The sequence below is a fragment of the Oryza sativa genome, chromosome 2 (genome assembly GCF_034140825.1).
Source record: "Oryza sativa Japonica Group chromosome 2, ASM3414082v1".
NCBI lineage: Eukaryota > Viridiplantae > Streptophyta > Magnoliopsida > Poales > Poaceae > Oryza > Oryza sativa.
In genome coordinates, this window is record NC_089036.1 from 33,224,817 (window position 1) to 33,250,096 (window position 25,280).

Below are 25,280 nucleotides of genomic sequence, written 5' to 3' on the forward strand. Positions count from 1 at the left end.
TGAAACGCGAGAGCGGACGAACCGCGCGGCGACGCGTGTGCCGCCGCCGAGGCGTCGACCAGTCAGCTTGGGCTTGGAAAGCGTCGCGCCTCTATTGTCCTACTACTACGAGAGCAGGTACAATATCAGCTTATAAGCAAGCTCCAAACATATTTTAAAAAGATAAAAAAAAAGCAAAGTAGCGAACTATAGATCTGTAGCTAGCTGCGCATGAACTCTAAGATGTAATGTGTGTATGGCAGGTGGGACCAGATTCTAATTTTATAGTAAGCGACTATTATATGAATTCAATATTTTATTGGTTATAAATAATTTGGAGCTAGTAGTGGACTATAGTCACTATACTATTAAACTTACTCTGAAAGGATGTGCCTTTTTGTTTTGGAGGCACTTGGCGAGTTGGCGAAAAGGATCTTTTGCGATGAGGCGATGACCATGCCACAATGGCATAGACGGTGAGGGCAATGGCTGGCAAGTTGGAAAGCTTTTGGAGAACGGTGCGGGTGACTGGGTTGAGTATGGTGATGAGGCCTTTGTTGCCTACGGGTTACACTGTCACTTGCACACTTAACTGTGAAAAAGAACCCAATGGTCCAGTCATATAATCAACGTTAAAGTACACAATAACACATATATAAAAGTTTTACCTAAAAATTTATTTTTATTTTTGGTTTATTAGGGAAAAAGCCAACGATGAGAGCCTGAAAGAGAAGTAGTCTCCTATCTACACCCAAGCAACAAAGTGAAGCTTTGCTCAAGGATTAGTACAGCGCTGCCTATGAACTACAGTACATAGGACAACACCAGGTGGGCCTTTTTTTGTTGAAAGGCCATCAGGCAGCAGTTTGGTTCCTGCATGGCTGCACCGGTTGATTTACGCTGGCTTTGTCAGTGGTCACCCGAGCGAGGTAACTGTGTTGGATGCGTAGTACTATGGCCTGTATGGTTCATGGGCCCGGTATTGTCGGTGTTACTGCGTCCCACCCGACTATCATTTTGCTTTCCCAGTATCACCATCACTGTTCTTTTTTATATGATGTTGGTTAGTCCATATATTTAGGATGGAGTTAGTAACATGCCAGAAGAGGTGCGCACTTCAAGGCAAGAAAAGGGTATGCATGAAGGTATCACCACATGCCAGCAATAAAAGATCATCATCCTCATGTTGCATCGCGAATTCTGTTTATTGAACCAAATGAAGGCAGGGCTGGTATCAAGTATGAGCATTGTATGGAAGTAAATGGAGCAGGTATGATATGACAAAGCAAACGTTTGCATTTCCAAAACCAACGCCGGACCACAAGAGGCCTGACTATTACATTATTACTGAAGCAAGCATCCCACAGGAAAAACTTACAAAAGGTTAACTGATGATACAATCAATGTGATTCACTCACGCGGAATATATTCACAAACCGATGTTCTCCCCAAGTGCAGGATGGGCAGAGCCAATACATGTTAGTAGATATATTTGGTAGGGGCACCAGTGACAGGAGAATCCAAAAACCCATTGCAGCAATTATGGAAGCTCTCAGCACATCAGCCCAACAAGGCCTCACAACTTTGATCAACCGGCGAATATACAAGATGGGAACTAATTCACACTGCAACAGGAAACCTGGTATAAATCTCTTATCTTACATACAGACGTACCCAAGCCAGTCGCACTACTAATAATTAATTAGCCTAGAGTTATGATGTTACGAGCCAATATATTTGGTGTCAAAATCCTCAAGATCATGGCCTTGAGACTTTTTCAGTTTTGCCACTAGAACCCACATGTTTGCAAGTTCACTTTCCAAGAAGGCTTCCTTTTGCTTCGACTCCTCAATTCTCCTTTGGAGTTCTGCTTCCTTTTGTTCCTTCTCCATAAGCACAGCTTCTAATGCCTTTTCTCTCTCGTAGCCTGCGTTGTTGTCTCTTCTTGGAGCTGGCTCATGTCGTCTACTGATGCTATCCCTCCGAGTACCTCTCAGTCCACTGTTGGCTCTACGCGGGGTTGGACTTCTCACCGATGCCAACTCAGAAGCAAGCTTCTCGTTTTGGTTCATGAGCTTGGTGACTTCTTCCGACAACGCTTTCAATTCAACTCCCGCAGCCGAAGCCAAGCCTTTCGCGTACGTGCTTTCCTCTAGTAGCTTCTGGTTGCGAGTCTCTAGTTGAGCTTTTACTTCAATCAGCTCACACACCTTCTGCTTCAGCTCATCAATCTCAACTGACTGAAGGACACCCCCCAAAAGAAGTAAGTTAAATGTGCAAACCAACCAAGTCATAGAGAGGCAGCACCATAATGAAGAGCAAGATTGCTTAGAACCTCAAATGGTACAAGCAGAGATCATTTTGAGTCATATGGTGTAAAAATAAGAAGCTGCAATAAATGTTTTTGAAATCTACAGTATGCAAAGATTATGAGATAGTGCTTGCGTGGAAGTGCATGATCAATGATTTGGGATAACTGCCTATTGGAACAGATCAGTTTAAACTGAAAATCTGATCCTCGCTCCATAACACAGGGTCAACTGGCCAAGATAAACTTTTTGATCATACTAAAACAATGTTTTCTTCGATGTCTGTGTTGCTGTGGGGAAATAGAAGTGTGCATAGTTGTGAGGGATACAGTGACAATTTGGTGTTAATAAGCTATTATATGGCAAGCAGACATAGATTAACTGAGGAACTTAAATTTTGAAGGAGGTTCTAAGTGGTCTAGGTTCTGATCTGTTGGCCCAGTTATGAAATGAAAGGAAGGCAAAAGAAAGAAGATAGAATTAAACCTGTGGTTCTTTTGGCGACGTTTCACCAGGGACCTCTCTAGGAACTGATAGTTCTTGATCAGCATGATTATCAGTTTCATGGTTAATTCCTGCATTCTTCTGCATCATAATGCTATTTGACAGTGAATCCTTAGCTTGAAGAGTTTGGTAAAGTTGCTCTTTCAGGTGAGCAACCTCCTCTTGTAATTCCATGCATTCAGTTGTCTGGCAACAAAAGAAATTCAGAGAAGCAATACGAACTGATTTCAGTTATCCACCATTCAACTTTCAGCAAAAAAAACAAATTGATTTTCTAGCACATCTAACCTTTTCATTAAGTTGGTCTTGTATTACTCTGTTATCTGCTGCCTTCACCTGCAATAAAAAAAGGGGAAAATGAAGCTTCACAGACTAAACTTGTTGTGCGCATTCACATGATAGAAACAAATGCGCTGTTCTGTTCATAACAAACCACACAAAGCTGTATCTAATTATGCACATGTATAGCGAAGGGACAAGACCAATCCTGATCTGAATTTAAACCATCCTAAGTTTGTGAGGGGAGTAACAATTTGTTTGTTCACCATATGTTCCATGACAATAGAGTAATATTGCACAACAAAGGGAATACTATGGATGAAAAAACTATTACATACAATTCGAATATTATACAGTCAATAAAACTAATTGAAAGTTGTATATTATCTAGCATAGCACAATAATCTGCTACCAAAAATTGGTGTGCTAGATTCAGTTGCAATAACTTTGGAAGGAATCAAGGAACTAGTTTTAAAAATTGGGTATTGGCTGATAAAAGGTTTGCGGCGATGACTCCTGTTGCATGCAACGTAGTGGTGATAATTGAGCTTGAAACTTGATAATACTGGCTGTGCATCATAAATACCTCATAGGAAGTTTACAGTTGATAAAATTCATATATATAAGTTTCTCTTCTCTTTTTGGTTCATGACTTTTTAATAAACCCTTGTACAATACACATGAAAGACTGCAAAGTGCACAAACTTTTTCAGTACCTCGAGATCAAAGGATTTCTCGTTGAGTTGCTCAAGCAGTTCAGCATAAGACTGAAAAACCAATAATAAAACCATCAAATTGTTTAATAGAATACTTGGAACAAAACAACATGAACTGAAGCGAATGCAGGATGTTACCGGAGTAAGTTCTAACTTGTCAGCCATCCCTTGATTATTTGAGATGGAATGAGGTATCTGCCTTTCTAAAGACGCTATCTGATGCTTCTTTCCCTTAATTTCATCATTAACCTTCTTCATTTCCATCTTCATATGTAAAGAAGATAGAGTTTCAAGGTGAAAAGCTTTTAGCAACATACGAAACTGAATATCAGGTAAGGTATAGAGTACCTGAATCTTCTCATTATTTGGGCTCCTTCCAGCTTCCTCGGTAAGGCGCTTTAGGACACTTGTATGAAGTGCAACCTCCCCTGACAAAATCTTCAATTGCTCTCTCAGTAAGTCAACGTGATCTATTGTTTTTCTGCTGGCCTGTCAACATATCACGTATCAAAATATGCCAAAAAGAAGTCCATAGTAAGACATCATGCTGTTTATATTACATCACTAGGATTTGCAACTATATTAATCTTCTACCTGTGTCTATAAAGAAGTCCACACTAGTAAATATTTGAGCGGTTTAGTTGTCTTGGTAATGCTAAAAATGTATCATGTACCCCACACCATGTGCCATCCATGTATAGCACTTCAAAATTTAAATTATGCTCTTAGTTAATACACGTTAGCCAACAAAATATACTACAACAAACAAACTTCAGCTGTTGGCTATGAGTTCAAAAATAACACATTATAAACCAGTAAGCCAATCATGACTCATTAGTCGATCAAAGATTGTTTAAAAGTGGATTGCTGGTTTAAAACTTTAACTAAGTCATCCTTTTCTGCTTTAGATGTATTTGTTTAGCTGATATTTCACATCCGACAAATTTCGGCCTTTAATTACCAACAATGCATGTTACCTACCAGAGGTGTTTCTTCTCCATGAAGGCTGTCAGTAGCGAACTCCCCATGGCCAATGCTAAAGAGATCAACCGATGCACTCTCACCAACCAAAGAATTTGATATTCTTGGTTCGGAAGGAAAATTAACACTCTCCCCAATAGGTGTTGAAGGAGCAGTTGATTTAGTCAAACTGGACTTGTCACCTTCTGAACTTGTCAGAATAGAAGCTCCACCTTCACGTTTCTGGACAATAGAACCATGGGAAAATGTTCGTGTGAATCAATTATTATTTCAATTTTAAAATCAGGATTGGTGCACATGAGTTCATCTATATTGTAACAATTCATGACGATTGCACTTGCATCTATGTAAAAGATAAATCAAAAGAATTGAATAAATGGACTATTAAGAATTGCCCAATTTAACTATACCCGAAGTTTAAACCAATTAAGAATTCCTTTCCGATTCTTTTTCTCCTCCTTCGAATCTTCAAGTGTCATGCCAAGTCCTTCAACAGGAGAAAGTAATTCATTGCTTTCATTATCCAACACGATATCACGTCTTTTGTAAGGTAGGTACGCAAGCTGCAATTTGAACAAGCAAACTTTATCATACAGGAAGTTACCCATACTAACTATAATGAGGAAAAAAATAAAGTAGTAACTCAAATTTTCTGCAAACACACTAAAACAGAGTCTGCCGATTTATTGCCAAAAGTATCTCAGTAACAAAAGCAAACTACATTATCGAAAAAACAAAAGCAAACTAAGGTCAAAGTGTAACATGTGTTTGACATCATAACCATACCTCCTCTTCCCCAAAAGAATGTCTTCTTCTTGGTCCAGGATGTGGAGAAAATCTAGAAGTTTGTGTCGCCTTAGTGGAGACCAAGATAAGCTTTGTGAGACGCTGTATCCTTGCAAGCAAAGCAGCTTTAGCTTCCTCCTCTTGTTCGAGCCTAGACTGCAGCTTGACGTTACCATCTTCTAGCTTTTCATATGATAAACAAACTCCAGTTAGGATGATACATTCATACACCGGCAAAGTGAACATGCAACATTATATAACTTGTAAGTATAATATTATTAATCTACAGCACAGTTCAAGCAGACAGGAGTAGCTGAAGACAAATCTGTAAACAACTCAGTTAATAGCATAGCAGATCTCGCATACATACAGTTAAGCATAATGTGAGCAGCAAAGGGGCAATTGCTATAAGACAATAAATATTCCACCTTTTGTTTCCAAAGGATGATATTATCTTCTCCGGCATCCTTCACTGGAGTGCCAGTAATAATACCCATTTTCAGCTGTTCTAGTTCTTCCTTTAATCTGCGAATCTCATTCTGGTATTTCTTTATTAAAGATTTTTCATCTATAATCTGCCCAACATAAAGAAAGATTCAGGAGAATATGTCAGAAATACTTCATATGATATTTGGCACAAAAATAATGGTTAAGAATTCCTGCTAACATAACCTACTTTGTTTTGTGATGCTTGGACCTCAATGCGTTTTGCACGGTGGGCAAATTTCAGTGTATTATGAGTCTCTTCTGAGTTGCTCGATGCTGGAGTCACTGTACAGATCAGCTGCAAAGTATAATAGAATGAAGTTGTCAGACATCCAAATCACATTGAATATTAAAAGAAATACATTAGCTTTAACCACCATCCCAACTGATAATGAACAACTTACTGAAACACGTCCTTGACCACTCAAGGATGACTGAAGTAGACGTGTTAGTTTTGAATCACGAAATGGAATATGTGTAGCTTTTCCGTCAGTAAGTTTCGATATCACCTGGAATACAAAAGGGAAAAAAGCTTCTTAACTTCCAACCTATGATGATAACCTCTATAACAGATTTCATGGATCATGACTTGCGGCATTATTTTATATGTAAATTGAATTCATTTAACTGGATAATAAATGCAAACATATCAACAGAAAGTCAAGCAGTGCAACAGAACACATTGGAACTTGGAACATATTATGTCGAATGAATAGCAAAACAGATACAACCACCCATTATGCCAGGATGCAAAGATCTTCTGATGTACAGCCAATGACTGGACAGTAATCATGAGACTTACAGTTCCAAGTGTTAGCAAGCTTTTATTGATATAAGATCCTTCTTTCCGGCGTACTCCAGTAGTTTCTGCCCTTGAGCTCTCGGAACCTGCCAGATCGATGAGGTTCTGCAAATGAGTGAGACAACTAAATAATCAATACATGATTTTGGCAGTATGGTCAAGAGATAACTGAAAACCTAAAACCCACCAGTTGTGAGAAGGTAACTGCCTCGCCTTCATTAGACTCACCACAAGGGCTGCTCTCTACAGTCTGTCAGATAACAAAACGAAATGAAAAGGGAGAAGGACCATATCCTGATATCTAATGTTCTTCCACTAGTGAGAAGTATATTTTGCATGCAATTTATAATCTTGCAATACAGCAGTGCAAAGGAAATATCAATGTTTCGAAGTTATATAAAGATATCTAAAAGGATTACCAGTGTGAAAATTGTATGACTTCTGCTACTAAGTAGATTGAAGTTAGTGGATCCAACATGTCTATGCTCTGCAAAGGAAATATGAAGGATCTCCATTAGTGAAAGAAAACTTTAAACCATGATCATTTTTATTACTCACGATCCTGATAGGTTGCTTCTGCAAATAACTAAATGTTAATCATGCTAAAAATGAATGGCACAGCTGGAATAGTGAACAAGTTGAAAGATTCTAAAAGATGGTAATCACAAGAAGACCTTCTCCAGCAGCAATGAGGGATAGGGCATGTGCAGGAGATAATACTACTTCTTCTTTGATACCCTCAACAAATGTTCCCTGAAAAAGTAAATGTAGATGAAGGAACTATCAGTCAACTGTATAAAAATGATGCTTTAAATTCATTCAAAATTCTATAAAGTTTAAGAATGAACTTCAAAGCATGCTACTATATGGGGTATGAAGTATCAAAAGATACATTTCCCACACAGGGGAACAAATGAACAATGCATGGCACCATTGTCTCTAATGACTAAGCACATGCATGACAATGTTTACACTTAACTTTACACTGTTTTTTTACTCTACACATTTGAAGAACAAGACATAGCCATATTAAGTGAAAATGCACATGTTACCTGAGGATCCTCTCTAATTCGTAAGTTCTGTCCAGCTGGATTGAGCAGATCATTGACAACCTAGATTCAACGAACCCTTAATTAGAGCAGCACAAAACATGAATATGTGAACGATGCAATGATACAAATATGATTGCAATGACAAACCTCATTGTAAATTTCCAAGTATGATACACGGAGAAGAAACTCGCGATTTGGTGTCTACAATGGTCAGACAGTGACATAAGTGTACAGTGCATAATTGCATGTTAGTTTATTTGTATATACATGATGGGTCCATGTTTAAAATTACCTCTTGTATAATGCTAAATGCGTCTTTGACAGCCAAAGGTATGATCCCTGGGGATCTTTGATCTCCCTGGCCCAAAAGAACATGTGCATCAAGATATAGATGAACATTTGAAATATAAAGGAACCAACCTATATTGCACAATATAAGCCTAGCCACATATAAAAACGAAAAGTAAACTTCAACATGAGTAAATTGCAAATAATATGCTGCAGATGGGAAATGGAAGCTGCCTATCTCTGTGAATGGTAACCACAATACATTTAAAAAATTACATGGTGATAATATCATATTATCAGTAGCATTTAACATGTGACACTTTGATTCCCTGTCTTATTTGCTGGACTTGGGACTTAGAGAGGGTCAGATAAGGCTGAGTTTTTATTAGAAAAGAGGAACACATAACCAACAAGCAGTTATAATAACTTGACTGCTTCGTTTTTTTTTTCCTGGATGCACAATATGGTTATACTCTGAAGCCAGTAAAATCTATGATTAAAAGATTAATAGAAACATGAAGCTGTAAGTGTTCTCACATGCATTGTGTGGGTCTTCCCGCTGCTTGTAACACCATATGCAAATATTGTACCTGTGGCAATAAAAAACAGAAACATTTATACATCAATCTTTGCTTGAAACCAAAAAAAAAAAAGAATCCACCACCACATTCTATCAATGAATGGTGTGCAACAATAAATAGCTTATGAACCAAACCGCATATATCTGTATCGCTATAATGTTTAGAAGATATCTCATAGCCATAGTATCATGGCATTCTGTAAATACAACCCAAGCCTTTCTTTTCTTGAAAAGTTAGCTTGAAACAGTAAACAAGCTGTTATCATGGCCCTATATAAGGATAGTAAAGATCAATTACCATTTACTCCCTCCATGGCACCGCTGACAACATGTTGAGCAGCAACATCATATACCTGACGGGTTGTAGTAGTTGGTGCAAAAACCCGATCTGAACAGCATACTATATTAGTCTCTGATCAAGTAAATTTGAAGGGGGATAAAACAATATACTGATAGCCTTAGAATAGCCCCTTAAATAATATTCTCTCTTTTCATGAGATGGCATACATACTCGCTTGACTAGCTCATTTTATAGAAGAATATATTGTTTTTCATTCATAGGCTAGTATATGGAAACAAGGTATGCAGAAACTCTTTTATTCCAAACAACAATTTTGGTGCCTTAACCAGAAAATGTCAACAACTGATTCCCAAAAATGGAGAGTATTGTGCAAAGTTATATATGTTAAAGTAAACTATTGAAGTCCTTCACGCATCTGTACATGTGTCGATTCACATTTTTATAAGAAAAATTATGAATAAGACTCCGTTCCATTAACATGACATACTGCCAGTGCAAAACCTCTTATAATTAGCACAACTCTAGCAAGTCCAACAGTGATGAGCCATTGAAGTACAAACTCAATATTCGTTTGTACATGAATAGAACAAGTTATATTACCATGTTAACACTTGTTTTTACAAATAGCCTGTATGGAGCCACAGAATACAAATCAGCGTACAGATTATGTGTTAGTACAGGAACAGCAGGTCTGCAAACATAATTTACTCCCAAGTGTCCCAGTACACCAGTTGGCAAAACTACTATATTGAAATGAGAAATAAATATAATTGATGAAGTGATATTGAGAATCCCAACAAGTAAACCGAACACTTAGCAGAATTGAGCATAATCTTTTAGGCCTTTCTTTCTATTGCACTGCTAAGAACAGCTGTAGGTCCAAGTCGCAATACAGATTTGAGAAGCATTTCCGGGACACTAATTTGAGTGATACAATCAAACTGGCACGAGATAATTTCAGGCATCCAAGGTACCCACAAAAAAACAAGGAAGTATCACGTTCACAGAACTCCTTCTAGAATCTAGATATAGGCTAGAGGACTCACACCAATCTCACCTAATACTCCAGCCTTATGAGAACAGCGATCGTTTGGACAGAACTCAACTAAATTCGCATATGCCAAACGAGGTGATGATCAGAATTCAGCCAGCAGAGCGCCAATGTCAATGCCACCAAAAGCAGGCACGTACCGTAAGCATAAGCAACGCTGGGATTCTGCTCGCTCCTCACGACCGTGTCGCCGTCCGCATACCATGCCACCTCCTCCCCTTGCCGAATCTCGCGGGGGCTTCACAAGCGAAAACCAAAACCCAAATCAAACTGCATTCCCCCAAAATCCAAGCGCGACCAAACGAAACACCACCACCACCATAAGCAAAGCGAGACGAACCTCAGCGGCCGGAAACGGACGGTGACGGTGACATTCTCCTTGGGCGCCGGGTCCTCGTCAAGCCCGGCGAACAGCGGCGACGCGGGCCCGTCGAGCGAGAGCTCCGGCGTGAGCCGCGACGAGGACGTGGTGGTGGTCGTCGTCGACGTCGGCGACCCCGACTGCGGTATCGGCAGTTGCTGCTGCTGCTGCTGCTGCGGCTGCGGCGAACTCCTCACCACCGCCACCGCCGCCGCCGCCGAAGACGCCCTCCGCTGCCGCGAAGCCGGCCGCGTCGCCATTGCCTCCACAGCCCGAGATCTAGCAGCACGCGGCGGCACCACCACCACCACCCGCCATTGGATCCAATCCAAGTATCCACCAAGCTAATCGCCCCCCCCCCCCCCCCCCCCCGCCGCTTTATGCGGGATTTTTCCTAGGGCTCCCCTTTTCCCTTTCCGTCTGGCTCACTCCCCCCCTTCACCCGTGGGTGGCGGCTTTCGGATGGCTTTCGCACTCACGCCTTTTTGCTTCCGTCGGAAGCGATGCGGGAGGAAGAGGAGGAGGAGGAGGACGCGGACGCCGCTGCAAAATGTAGAAGAAAAGAAATCCTCCCTCTCTCCCCCTCTCTCTCTCTCTCTCTCTTCTCTCCAACTGGCTCTTTTGGTGGGTTTATTACGCCACGGGAGGGAGCAGGACGGGGTGGGTGGGTGGGGAAGAGGAGGCTGACAGGTGGGGAGGGCGCTGATGGGTCCACATGTAGGTGAGTGGATGTTGACTCGTCGGAGTCACTGGGGTAGGGGTTTCCGTGGATTTTGATTGGTTGTGGGCGTTGGGGTGGTACGGAACGGAAGGAGAGGCCTCTCTCTTCTCTTCCAACTGTTGCGTAGGGGGAGGCGACGGTTTACTCCGGTTTGATGATGATCATCTAGCGAGATTGCTGTTTTTCGAGTCAGTGGTCTCATTAAGAAAACGTACTAGCAAGTTTATCATGGTAGAGTAGTAGTAGACTAGTAGTTTGATGAATCAAATAATGTAGTACTACCAAAAATATGGTAGTACTATCATAAGCCTTGTTTTGCAAAATTTCATAGGAATTTAATCTGGCCCTGCTCGGCTGTCATGTTGGCAGCTGTGACAGGCCCATTACCTGTTTCACCCCAAAATTAAGACGTGTGATGCGAACGTTAATTCTTCACTTTAAATGCACAATGGCGATGGTTGTTTCTGTAAGTCGCTGTTAGTAGATCGCACTGTTATGGTGGTGGTTGCGGTTGTGCTGGACGAGTGGACTCCTGGACCAGTAACATCATTCTCCCTCACAGCCAATCGATACTCCTTTTGCGCCCATTTCTAGTTGGTGCAATAATCTCCATATATGGGAACCTAATACATATGCTCCTCTCTTAATGCGTCACTTACACTGTGGCACACCGAAAATAACACCTCTTGTCCCGTATCCAGGCACCACGCGCCGATCCCATCTCCTGTACCCATCAGCGTTGTCTTTGTCGCGCGCGTACGTAGCTAGAGTAGTAGCTACGGCCTACGGCCTGGGCGCGTCGCGCACCAGCGCGAGCGGGCGCGGGCAGACAGGACGAACGTATCACGGCGCGCGGTCCCGGTTGGATGGATCCCGCCGATCGAGCGACAACAGTGCCAGGCGCGCCGCGCGCCCGCGCGTCCCGTCCCCCCATCATCCGTGTGCCCGCGCGGCCGGTCGTTTTCCAACAGCGCGGCGCTAGCTCGGCCGCATCCCCCGGCGCCCGGTCCTCGCCATCACACGCCCGCGTCGGGGCACGGGACCGCGCGCCAAGCGCCAAACGCGCGTGCTCCGAGGGCGTTTGCAAATGCAAATATGCAACAACGCCCGTGAGCCGCCGTGTGGCCGGCGAGTGCTCGGCGCTCGCCACCACCATGGCACCATAGGCGGACGACCTTCCCGGGCGTCACAGACGGAGCACGGGCAAGAGACAAACCCGACCTTCCCAGGTGGCTCGATCGTCTCACAGACGGAACACGGGAAGCGACAAGTCGACAACCCGGGGCGCCACTGTTTGGGATACAAATTATATGATGCTGCAGCTCGCAGCTCTCTGCAGGTGCGTGCTGCTACTGTGCTCGGTCCTCTGGTGCCGGATTTCTTTCGAGAGAAAATGCCGTGGAAATGGAATAGTTTCCGTCACTTCGGTCAGCTGAGTTGCACACTCGCACCACATGCGTTCGCCCAGTTTGTTTTGACTACTGGACAATGGACATGGCGATTTGGCGAGACCGTCAGTAGTGGCCGACGTATAGTAGTACTAGTAGACGAGACGCACATGGCTCAACGTGACAAAGGCAACGAGTGCTAGCTGCTTGTTGCACTGGTTCAGTAAGAAAAACGAAGTCAAATATGATTTGAAGTGTATTAAACTCCTCCGTGTAAGCTCGTAGTCTAATGGACTATCCCATCATGGAAATGAGTGGACATGGTGCCCTTGGACGTACGCAGTAGCTTGGATGGTATAGAGTACTACGGTATGATTATGTCCTGCACTTAGCATAGATTCGATTCGCAGGTGGAGCAATTAGGGCACCCACAATGGTTATCTATAAGCTATCTACAAGAGATCCATGTCAGCATATTTTCCTACTTGAAAGATATTAAATGAAGAGAGAGAGCAAAGCTATCTACTAGCTTAGAGATAGTCTATAGAGAAAAACGAGACAGTGCATGAGAGAGCTATAGATACCTATGTAGACATACTATTGAGGTGGTTTACTATTAATCTAGTCTATTGCTGAGATGTACATGTTTTATAGAGAGCACCATACTTTACCATTGCGGGTGCTCTTAGCATGCTACTATAAGATGATTGTCAGGATTCTATTGTCATCATTAGGGCTCATGCTCTGCTCCATTTCTTTTACAGCTAGGAGATGCTCTGCAACCTTGGACTGACTAGTGTTTTTTCCTGAATGTCCTAAATTGCAGGCAATTGAAAAAGAAATTTCTTGTCAGGGATCAGAATTCAGAAGTACTCCATCCGATTATCTGAACTTGTTTCAGGGAAAAACAAACTTAGAAGCATGAACTAGCAGAACCTGCCATCGTCACACTATCTGTATTTTAGTAGGAGGACCGCTCAGGCTACTCCTACTTCACAAGTCCTTTGCAGCACATCTCCAGAAGATGCAGTCATCCAATGAGACATACGCCTGAAATAGTAGCCCATGCACCAAACAAAAATCTGCGTGATTGAGACACTTAATCGCGTGCAACGACGAGAAAGAAACCGATTAAAAATACTGAGTAGCTGGGCTGGTGATTCATCTGCCTTTGTTTACTGGCATAATGCCATTCCGCTCCAAGGCAGGCAGGGTCCTACCAGACTATCAACCATCGAGATTAAGATAATCGATTCCTTGCACCTTACAGAATAATAATTGTCCGGTCGCATGCCTGCTCTCCCAGAATAATACACCACTAACATTACGAATCATTAGCCATGGAAAAGCTCTCAGACAAGACAAAAAGACCCAATCCATACCGTATAAATTATAATCATATTCCAGTGATCAATTCATCCACTGCAAGCACTATTCAGTCTTCACACAAACAAAAGGAAACGAAAACGATAACTCCGGAGACGTCGAAGCGAGGGGTGAATTGACTGTTGTTGCCTTATCAGGTGTGTGTATAGTGTATACTCCTGTGAGAGGAAGCGTGACTTGTGCGTGCCGCCGACAGGAGCCCAGTGCCCTCCCTCGTTTGCTTGCAACCACGGCGGGTCTGACGAGCTGATGGGCACGCGAGACCCATCGAGAACGTGACGGCAACAACAACAGCAACAACCAACTATTTAAGCCAGGCTGTTGCTGTCGAGCGCGACTTGCGTTGCATCGCGGGCAGCATCCATGCTCTCTGTGCCACGACAACGCGACGGCGAAAGCTGCACTGGATCTCTCTCTCCAACATGCGACAGATCGCCGCAACGGCGTACAACGTGCGAAGGCACGGCAGCGAACGGAAGTGCGACGAAAGCGAAAAGGGGCCTCACGGGCCAAGGGGCCGAAACGCGCGACACCGGTGTGGATTTGGAGCAATGGCCCAGTATGCGTTGGCGACTCCGGAGCTCCAAACTTGGGCCGAGTTGCTAGGCCTGGAGAGCCCAAGACGAACTGGAGGAGGAGGAATGCAACGTTGTGGGCTTGGTAGGCCATGAAGTGGATACCGTTCTTTCTGACCGGGCAATCAATCTATAACGTGGGCTTGTTGCGTCTAAAAATTGTGAAAGTCTGGTGTGTCGATAGTAGATCGATGGTTACCTCTCGATAATTCCCTATGATGGAACATTTATATTTCTATTTATAAATTCAGTCTATAACTGCGAATGCGAATTCGTAGACTTATCTTGGAAAAATACTATCCTGACATTGCAAGTCTGTTGGACTTTGCAAATATATCCATCACAAGGGAGAAAGAAGAGACTGGTTTCTCTGGGCATAATTAGCGAGATGACCAAGGTGGCGGTGAAAAGGGCAACAGGCAAGCCTAGTAGGAAAAAAAAACGGACAGACGGTTAAAACCAAAAAACCAGAATCAGCATCCTTGACGGTTTTGTTCGCTCACAAGACCGTCCCTGTAATTGATCCAGAGTGAAATGGTTGAATGGTCTAGCTTTTCATACTATGATGGCAAGGTAGTGGTGGTGCTACCGTGGCCATCAACGGATCCAGAAATTTGATACATCGGTATTATAATATGTTGATTGTGCTTAAACCGTGGTGTTATCTTCTACAAAATAAGTATTTTAGTAGTAGGTTTGCCAAAAATCGTGGGCGTCACTTGACCATAACTATTACACTGCAGATCCACCCCTGGCATTGGGGGTCAAAGGAGGTAGTGGGTAAGGTTGAAGATGGAGGCTTAAAATCTGAAGTGGTTAGTCAGTGGAGCTGTTGAAAACAAGGAAGAAGGTGAGGCGGGGGCATGCCGTTGCCGCTCGGAGGAGAGGCGGTTGGGTTAGGGGGAGGGGAGTAGGGCACTAGGGCAGGTCCCACCAATGGTGACGGTTGAGTAGAACTATAGAGGAGGATGGTATGAGTGTTGCAATCTAGGATAAGGAGTGGCTGACATACCTCAAAGGGAAGGAGAGGAGATCGAGAATAAGTTTTCATATTAATGTAGCAGCACGAATCTTTTGATGCGATGAACCGTCCAAAATAATTAAATGACAAAAAATTATGGGTATTTTCATGTGACAAAAGCTAAACACCCAAGTAGAATAACATATAGGACTACATATTTGTGATTTACTTTGGTACACGTTTTGTGTACACGCATGTGTTTGTTTGGGTGGGGGTGTTATATTTTTGTCGTTAGGTAGGAGTACTTGTGAGTGGTGAGCTGATGATGCTATATGCAGTGTCCCTGTGTCAGCACGAGTGGACCACGCAGCTGTCACGAACATAGGAGTATGAGACTGAGATGCAGCAAAACCTTTTCTAGCATTACATGGTGAGCAACCAGTAAACCCAGCTTTTCTTTCTACTAGTGGAGATGTTACCACGCAGCGATGCACCCCGAAGGAGCAATGTTGAAGCTATAGGTTCGTTGTTTGCCCCTGCGCCGCTCTGAGCACTGTGTATGGCGCAGTGAATCATCACCGCTCTGCCCTAGCTCAGAATTGTTTCTCGTGTCAGATTGATTGTACTTGTACAGTTATAATCTCGTCCCTTTCCTGGCAACACCAAGTACAGCCAACACTGCTGGTCAATAGATTCTCCTATTGTCGTCGTTCATTCATAAAAACAACGAAGTCCTAAGACCTAGCTAGGCTACAACCTCTGATTATATATGGCTCTATCATATGACATGCGTATCCAAATGCACCTAACTTCAATAATGATGATCAGGCCTTTATATAGTATATTTATGCGGCTAAATTCGTCTGTCGCTTTTCGCATCAGCAAGTAATTAACAGTTCACAGAGATATATCGATCGCGTTGAAACACTGGTACTCTCTCCGTCCCAAAAAAAAGACAAACCCTGGTTTCCGTGTCCAACGTTTGACCGTCCGTCTTATTTGAAAAAAATATAAAAAAAATTAAAAAGACAAGTCACATATAAAATATTAATCATGTTTTATCATCTAACAACAATAAAAATACGAATTATAAAAAAATTTCATATAAGACGGACAGTCAAAGTTGGACACGGAAACCCAGGGTTTGCCTTTTTTTTTTGGGACGGAGGGAGTATCTTGCTAGAAAAAGTTCATGCATGTTGACGTCGAAAGATTGAGAGATCAGCGGGTAGAATCTTTCAGTCACCGTACTGTGACAGATTCATGATCTAAAATGATGCATGCACGATGCATGATGCAGGTCTGGGGATAATATTACGACCATATACTACTTCATACTGTTAGTATATATGAGTAGTGCATTTCAATTAACAGTATGAAGTTAAAATTCCCCGGAGAAGCCAATCATTTTCTGCTTAACGACGTCCCACCCTATGCAAACATACAATTCATATCTTGATGGGCAGTACTGCAGTGGGTACCCATGATTTTCACCTTAAAAACCGTGCCAATCACAGCATGCATGCAAATGGAGACCAGATCATTCATTAGGGCGGATGCATATGCATGCATCTCGTGTCAGATCGGTAGGTCGATCGATCCATATGCATCGATCGATCTGCTGCAGCCAGTAAGTATATATAGCCTGCCCCCACCGCATTGCATCATCCAGTCGGAGTACGTAGGCAGCAGCAGCCGATCTGTCTCCGATTGGCGCCGGCCGGCCGCCTGCCCGCCTCGGCCCGGCCCATGTCTGCTGCCTTGGTGTCGGAAGCAGAGCTTCGCTCGCGTCGTCGTCGTCGTCAGCTAGCAACTGATCAACAGTTGCGCTAGCTGCAACGTACGACGAGCGCGATGAGATGAGCAAACTCGCCGTACGTTACAGCTAGCGTCTCGTACTGCTCCGGCCAGCGCGCGGCCGGCCGGCTGCCCGGATCGGAGTACCACCAACTCTCGCCCACTCGCATTCCGATGCGGTTAAGGCTGCACATGCTAGCGCGCGCGCCCGGTACGTATAGTAGTACAGTACATGCTTACAAACAGCGGCAAGAACGAAGAGCAAAGAAATCTGAGAAAGATCAATGCGTCGTCGTCGTGGTGGTGCAGGGGAAGCACATGGATTGAATCAGTATATAGCCTTAGCTGCTGAGGCGAAGACGCGAGGTGAGATCGTGATCAGATCGGTGATGAGTGGGCGGCAGTAGCTGAACTACTGGCCGATCTGTGCATCTACATGGCTTCGCTCTGCTGGGCACAAGTACAGCTGCATGCTGCATGCGCGCGTCTTCTCTGGGCGCTGGTCCTGCATTCATGCATGCCCGGCAACCACTGCATGCGACGCGGTGGTGGTGGTGGTGGTGGTGGTACTGACTACTGGCTGCTGCTGTTGCCTTCTGCTGGAGCTGGACGCATATGTCATATGTGCATGCAGTACTACCACCGCTGCAGAGCAAACCAATTGGCATGATTCAGTGCCCCCTATTTAGATCTGTGGAGAGTCTCTTGATGCTGTGTGTAGTAGTACTGATCATCGCTGCATGCACCTTGCTGGCCAGCAGTGACCTGTAGCTTTCTATAGCTTCGGTGTGTGTATGATCCTATATATCGTGCGTCATGACATAGCAGTATATAGAAATAGTTAGCTGCATCTGGCAGCAGCATCAGCTTGATAGCTAGTATGCGGTGCGCGCAGGCCTATCGCCGATCTCATTGTTTGTCTCTGTCCTTGGCCTGCTTTCTTGCTTGCCTCTCCTCTCCCCCTCAAAATTGCATATTGTGCTTTTCTGTACATGGGACATCCATGCATAGAGCGCAGATCAGTTCTCTCTGCTCTTCTTTATTTGTAATGGAATGATAATTGAGGTGTTTTTCGCCGGAGAAATTAATCATCAATTCCGCATGCATGTTCCAGTTTCTGTCCCTAAGACCAAACTTTATTGCCAAACCAGTGACTTTGTATCTGAATGTTGTCTGTCCTGATGCGTTTTAATTATCTATGGCTATAGTATACACATCTGAAAGAACAAAATGGTTGCATAATAAGTAGTTGAGAGCATGCATGAATTGACGGAGATGATCGACTTCGGCTTTTTTTGCAGCATCTCTTTGAGCTTTGCTGGCTAGCTCAGTACCGGCTTCCGGCACAGCATGCATGCAGCCGTGCATATTGGAGTAAAAGCATACTATAGGAGTAAAATTAATAACGATCGAAGCACTGCAGACTATGTCAGGCTGCTGTGCCACCAAATGACGACAAGAACGTCGACCGAAATTGAATTTCGTAAAGTACGGGGGCCGTACGATGATCGATGTGCAATGCAATGCAATGATCTATTAGCTGTTCTGAAAATTCATGACGTGTGGCCGGTGGTTACATATGTACTTGATGAGATTAATTCAGGCTATTTAATCAAACTATGTACACGTACACCACGAGGAAATCCGTGGTTTTGTGATCTCAATTACGTACGCGTATAGATGGTCAGTAGATCCAGTAAATGTTTGTACTGTACTGTGTGTTCCTAGGCTATTAGCCCAGAATGTTTATGTATGACAGGCTGCATTTTCTCCCGATGTATTGATTAGACTTAGAAGTAGTACTAGCTAATGGAATTAGCAGCTGGTCGTACGTACATGTGTAAGTACATCTCATGTCTCGATTTATATGGCGCTGAATGATTATCATCTATAGTAGTTCATATTTCTTCATGACATTTGAGACCCAGAACTTTTTTTTATACTAGAAAAATGATGAGCTAATCACACAGTAGCGCATTCCATTTTTTATTTTACGGGTCCAATTTTCTGTCTCGGACCCTGTGAATACTCTTTATTGATTCTTTTTCCTCCTCTATCAATATAAAGTGGTAAAGCTTTTGCTTTTCCTTAAAAAAATTATTGTTCACTAATATGATGCTAGCTACTATACTTTTGTCCCATTAATTCGATCATCGCGCAGGGGTATAAACAAACGGAAAGTTATCCTCCGGGATTGTCTATTAGGGTTTAGCTAGGTAGAAAAATCAGACTGACTAAAATTCTATGGAGAGGTGGGTCAATACCGTAACGTAACTAGTCGCCAATCTATATATTGCACAGACTATTATATATACTGATACTACAAATAATAAAATTCTAAAGTTATGCTAAACATGTTGATTACCTTTTTGAATTATTGTAGCTACTTATATTAAAAGAACAAGTCACATATCAGTTTCAACTTACTAATTAATTTAATTTTGAACTTTAGTTAGAATATATTAACTTAATAAAATAATAAAATAGAGATTGCAATCTAGGTACCATATCACATATATTAATTACAAATTTTTAGATTATTAAATTAGAGCCATGCTATTTTCAATTGCACAATTTATTAAACATGTACTATGCATGGTCACGATAATTAATACGATGCATCAAATCAATGGCCAGAGTTTATGGTTAATATGAGAGCTTTCTTGAATTATCCAGTTAGTCCATGAGACCATAGGGAAATCATTACTAGCTAGTTAAAACAAATCATATGTGTGCTATGAAATTCTTTTCTATGTGCGCTTTTAATTTATGAAAATCAATTAATACACCCTCATGTCCGTACAATATTAATTGCACGAGGAACAATTGTATTTTGCATTTTAATTTCTTGTTATATATCAGCAGCCTTTTCCTTCACGTGCCAATCTGCCATCAGTAAATTATTATATTACTGATCATCTATAAGAGGAAGGCCAGAAAGTACATGAAATACACCTGGCTTTGGCAGATGGAGCACATGCTCAAAAGAGCCATCTCTGAACAAAGCAATTCAGATGGACGTATAATTGGGCCATGGGGTGGAGGAAAAGAAAGGTCATGTACACTATATACATACGGGCCCATGTACGACAGTGTTGGATCCACACATTTTCAATCTACTGCTGCGTGCTGGAACCGTTCTTCCACACACATGCATACATTTCTGTGGGTAAATTAATTATTCCTGTTTATTCAAGCAAATTAATTAATTTAATTTCCTGTTTATTCAAGCAAATTAATTAATGGACTAGTTTTTTCTTCTGTGTTTTCTTTGACTTTTCAAGCCAATATTGATATCCATAACAAGTGCATCTTTTGCCGTTTTGGAATTGATTTTTTTTAACTGATCTTTGCAATTCGAAGGATTTTCTTTTTCTTTGCCTGGTAAAAATAAAGTGGCAACACAAGCTAGGTAGCTAGCTAAACTTGGATCCGGACAAGGCAAAAAGAGTAGATTATTTAAGCTATGAGAATTAACATACCCTTTCTTGCGACTGCTAATCCACAAGAAGAAAACCTAATTAGACATGGATTACAAATGGAGGTCCAAGCTGACACCCTCCTTCTGCCCCAATTCACACCTACCTAGCATCTCCGGCGACGTCGACGAGCACGACGACAACGAAGGCGACGAGGACAGCAAGCTCATCGGCACCATCTCGTCCTTGCATGCCACCTCCCCCGCCGCCGGCGTGCCCGCCACCGTAGTAGCCAGCTTGTCAGCGCCCTGCCTGCCGGCCGTGCTGCCGAAATTCTCCGTCGGCGGCGGCACGCTCCACAGCCCGGCCTGCACGGGGCTACCGTTGATGGGCTGCGCCATGGAACCTGGCCCGGCGAAGGCGCCCGGGGCGGCGCTCGTCCACATCGGGTAGTGCGCCGGCGGTGGCGGCGGCGGCGGCGGCGGCGGGTGGTGGTCGAAGCGGCCGCCGATGTGGTGGTGGTAGTTGAAGAGGCCGTACATGTGCCCCGGCATGTAGCGGTGCATGGCGAGGGAGGCCTGGAGGTGAGCTCGCTTGGCGTGCTGCCGCTCCCTCTTGTGCGCGTTCTGGTGGCCGCCCAGCGCCTGCGACGTCGGGAAGTTGCGGCAGCAGTAGTGGCACTCGAACTTGCGCTCCGCCGCCGCCGTCGCGGCGCCGCCGTTCTTGGTGCCGCCGTCGCCGCCGTTGCTGCCCTCTGACGTGACCGTGCTGCCGTTGGCCGCGTCGGGGGAGCCTGCACCGGCCTCCGTGGGCCGCAGCTGCAGGTCGTTGGAGAATTCGCAGCCGAACAGCCGGATTGTGTCCCGCGCCTGCTGCTGCGGCGGCGGCGCCGGCCGGATGAACGGCAGCTGCGAGAACGAGTCGACGCTGCGCATGTCCTGCGGCTTCGCCATGGCCGTCTAACCAACCAACCAAGCTATCTGCTTCTACGTGAACCAAAACCAAGAATTAACCACCCAACTCGGGGCAATTCTTGCTAGCTGCTGCTATATCTTGCGTCTCCGCGCTGAAGAAATTGGCTACGAGTTGGTGTGGTTTTAAGGGGATATGGGAGTTGTAAGCTGGGGCGGAGGAGAGGGGGACGAAGAGGGGGACCATGCAAGAAGTAAGAGCAGAGGGGGACTACCAAGCTTAAAGCTCCCCCCTCTCTCATCACCAAGTACAAATGCAGCTGCAGTGGCAGTTGCTGTTGCTGCTTGTGCCCTCCCTGCCTAGCTAAGCTACTGCTAGTGCAAGCTATCGCCTCATCAGTCTCACACACAATGACACAAAACATTAACCCCGGCCCATTTCTTTCTTGGCAAATATGGGACTAGTACATATACGTACTCACACAAGTGCAGCTATAGCTAGACTGGTTAGGTATAGCTAGCTACAGAGAGAAATTAAAATCTGGTAGTGTTTATTTTCTTTCAAACTTCTAAAAATTCTAACACATCAGATGCTTAACACATGTATGGAGCATTAATGTGGACGAAAAAAACCAATTGCATACTTTACATGTAAATTGCGAGACGAATCTTTTAAGCCTAATTACGCGATGATTTGACAATGTGATGCTACAGTAAAATTTGCTAATGATGGATTAATTAGGCTTAATAAATTTATCTCGCAGTTTACATACGGAATTTGTAATTTATTTTATTATTAGTCTACGTTTAATACTTCAAATATATGTCCGTATACTTTAAAAAAGTTTAGCACACGAACTAAACACGGTCTCTCTGATGATTTTTTTTTTTGCCCTGTCCAGCTTTCATGCATCTGTAGCTATCAGTGGGCATCAAGTGGGGGGAGATGGGTAGTGTGACTCCGTCTATCCGTCGCTCTCTCCCTCCCCTCTGCTGCCTCTGGGATTGGCTGTAGCCGGGGGTTCTTTATGGGAGGTTGGCTTCTTTACAACATGAGAGACCGCAGGTGGTCCTCCTGGGGACGGCGACGTGCTCGATCGCATTCTGCTTGCTTGCTTGCTTGCTTGCAATATTGCTCTCTCCCTCCCTGTTCATGCTGCTGCTCCTGCTGCTGCAGCTGCATGATTACTGCATGCCGGCCGGCCGGTAGTGCAGCAGTCATGCATGCATCGTTTGCATGCGAGTTTTTATCTCTTTATAGCTTTGCGCGGTGGTACTGCTGCTACCATCGTTTGTAGATCGATCGATCGATGTTCTATGGATGGCATGGCATGGCAGCAAGCTGCTTCAATTCGTTCGTTTCTCTCCGTTTCTCCGCCTGTCGATCGATATGGTGGTATCTTTTTGACAGCGCGGTTATAATAATCGTGGGCGCGCGTACGTACGTGTTCGATCGATGGCGCGCGCTGCGTCGATAGCTGGGATCCACATGCATGCTTGATTGCTGGATCGAAAGCTAGCTAATTGAGATAGCCAGCTGAGTGCTGCAGTTTTGAGATCATGTCGATCTCTACATACACTCCATGGCTGCTACAGTAGCTTTTTTTTCCCCTCCTCTCTTTTTCTGCAGGCTTTTGTAGACCTTTTCTTTTTACGGAATTCCATGCATGCATTCAGCGATTTTTCGCCTGCTTGTTGTAGTAGTGATATGGAAAAAGGGTAATTTCATTGGAGTTGTTTCAGAGAGATACTACGTGAAAAGTTGTCAATGTCAGTAACTCACTCTCCTCCAGGACGTCTGGTTTCATATGGCTTCTGAATTAATGACCCCTATCTACCACAAATGGAATTGGCCGTAGTTGAGACTTGAGAGATATACTACTGTCGTTGTTGTCCATCTAGCTAGCTAGCTGTTCGAGTAGAAAACCAAACATCTCCTACACAGGTAGTATAGATCAGTCGATCCAGTCTCTCCAACTTGTGATGAACATTAATGCTCGATAGGACAAGAAAACATTTTCAAGCCTCATGGGCGCGTAAGGCCGTAGAGTGACCGTGTGCCAACCGCGATGCTATTTGAACTTGTGTTATCTCTTTAAGAGGTACTCGTCTGGATAAGTACATCGCCAACATCGAAACAGTGCACGCATGTGTCTCTCGACAAGTACATAATGATGACACCAATGAAATCTCCATCTTAATTTCATCTGTGGTACAGACATCGCATATGCATGTCTTTTTTTTCTTTTTTTAATTTCTTCATGTCCATGAATTAAGATTGTTTGTGTTACAATATTTCTACTGCCTAAATTAACGGCGGCTCCCAGGATAGAGGGACACATGGAAAAGCTGAGTGAAAACGCAAGCTCGACTGGGACTCATGATCTCAGTAACATTTTCTGACACTTACGTGTATGACAGATATCAATATCGACCAGAACGAGCTCATCCTAATCATAATGACCACTCAGAGATCCACGTTTATTTCAAGTTGAGAAATCGTTCCAAATGATCAAAATTCCTTACTACGATTTGGACAGTTTTTCACTGGTTTAATTAACCTGGCGCAAAAACGAAGAATAATCAAGGAAGGACCACCGTGTAGCTGTCAGTAGTATGAGAGCCATCTATCTGAAAACACGAAAATGGGAACGCTCAGAGAAAATAGGAGTAGAAACAAAGCGTTGATGCGACACGCAAAAGTAGCAACATTTATGTACATCGACGTGCATCTGGTCATCAGTACTCATATGCCCTGCTTGTTGCTGCCTTGCTTTTCTTTTTTTTCTTCTCTGCCCCTGTACTGGTACATGTCGTCGTACGAGTTAGCTAGCGGGCAACAGTTGTAGCCACAGCTTCGCCGACGGCGACTCCGAACCCCTGCAGGTGCAGGTGGGTGCACGCCGCTTTCACGGCGACGTCGCGGCCGCGCGCTCGCCACTCGACCTGCCGGTCGCGCCAGATCTCGCAGGCGTCGCCAAATATTCTCGACATGGACTTCCATTTGTGTGTTGTAGTAGTATCATCGATCCATCGATCGATTGTCTCACGCGTTTTTCACCTTTTGCCCCCTCTCCTTGTCCAAATTGACACCGTGTTCAGTTCCAAATATTTTCTTCAAACTTTCAACTTTTTTATCGCATCAAAATTTTCCTACGCACACAAACTTTCAATTTTTCCATCATATCGTTCCAATTTCAACAAAAACTTTTAATTTTAACGTGAACTAAACACACCGTGAATAAGCTTCTTCTTCTCCTTCTCATCAGGTTGCAGTAATTTATTGGCAGATCCAACTCCCCCGATCCATCCACCACACAGTTTTCCTCGTAAATGCCGTGGCCGTACGATAGATATATTGATGGTAGGCTCGAGCTAGCCGTCGATAAGACACAAACGCTTGTCAGGCTGGAAAGGATTTGACAGGGAAAAGGTACGGGTACTTGGTGCAAATAATTCCGTGCCGGTTAGGCTGCTGTTATTACCGTGGGCAAGTTTCTCACCCACGCACACACCGATCGACCGATGGATCCGTACACTTTTGCACGCGTGAGCCGTGTGGAAAAGTCGACTCGCAGCGGGCAGAGACGACGGTGCGGCCGCGGCGGCGGTAGCATCAGCAACGTGATGGTCGTCGTAACTGCCGG

General features: G+C 43.9%; 2 protein-coding genes across 2 annotated transcripts; both read right to left on the reverse strand.

Moving 5' to 3' along the window:
• Nucleotides 1-1,258: 1,258 nt before the first annotated feature.
• On the reverse strand, nt 1,259-11,014 carry LOC4330897 (kinesin-like protein KIN-7D, chloroplastic). The gene is given in 23 exon segments (NM_001416950.1): nt 1,259-2,219; nt 2,775-2,978; nt 3,081-3,128; nt 3,788-3,838; nt 3,926-4,051; nt 4,136-4,276; nt 4,769-4,990; nt 5,179-5,331; nt 5,555-5,737; nt 5,983-6,129; nt 6,231-6,338; nt 6,445-6,549; nt 6,843-6,947; nt 7,030-7,092; nt 7,262-7,329; nt 7,517-7,595; nt 7,895-7,954; nt 8,042-8,095; nt 8,187-8,252; nt 8,720-8,772; nt 9,061-9,150; nt 10,255-10,352; nt 10,455-11,014. Coding segments are annotated over 23 exon segments (3,024 nt in total). The 5' UTR covers nt 10,736-11,014; the 3' UTR covers nt 1,259-1,700.
• Nucleotides 11,015-20,738: 9,724 nt separating this feature from the next.
• On the reverse strand, nt 20,739-22,065 carry LOC4330898 (zinc finger protein 8). The gene has a single exon (XM_015768413.3). The coding sequence runs from the start codon at nt 21,673-21,675 to the stop codon at nt 20,836-20,838; it is 840 nt and encodes a 279-aa protein (XP_015623899.1). The 5' UTR covers nt 21,676-22,065; the 3' UTR covers nt 20,739-20,835.
• Between the last annotated feature and the right edge of the window lie 3,215 nt (nt 22,066-25,280).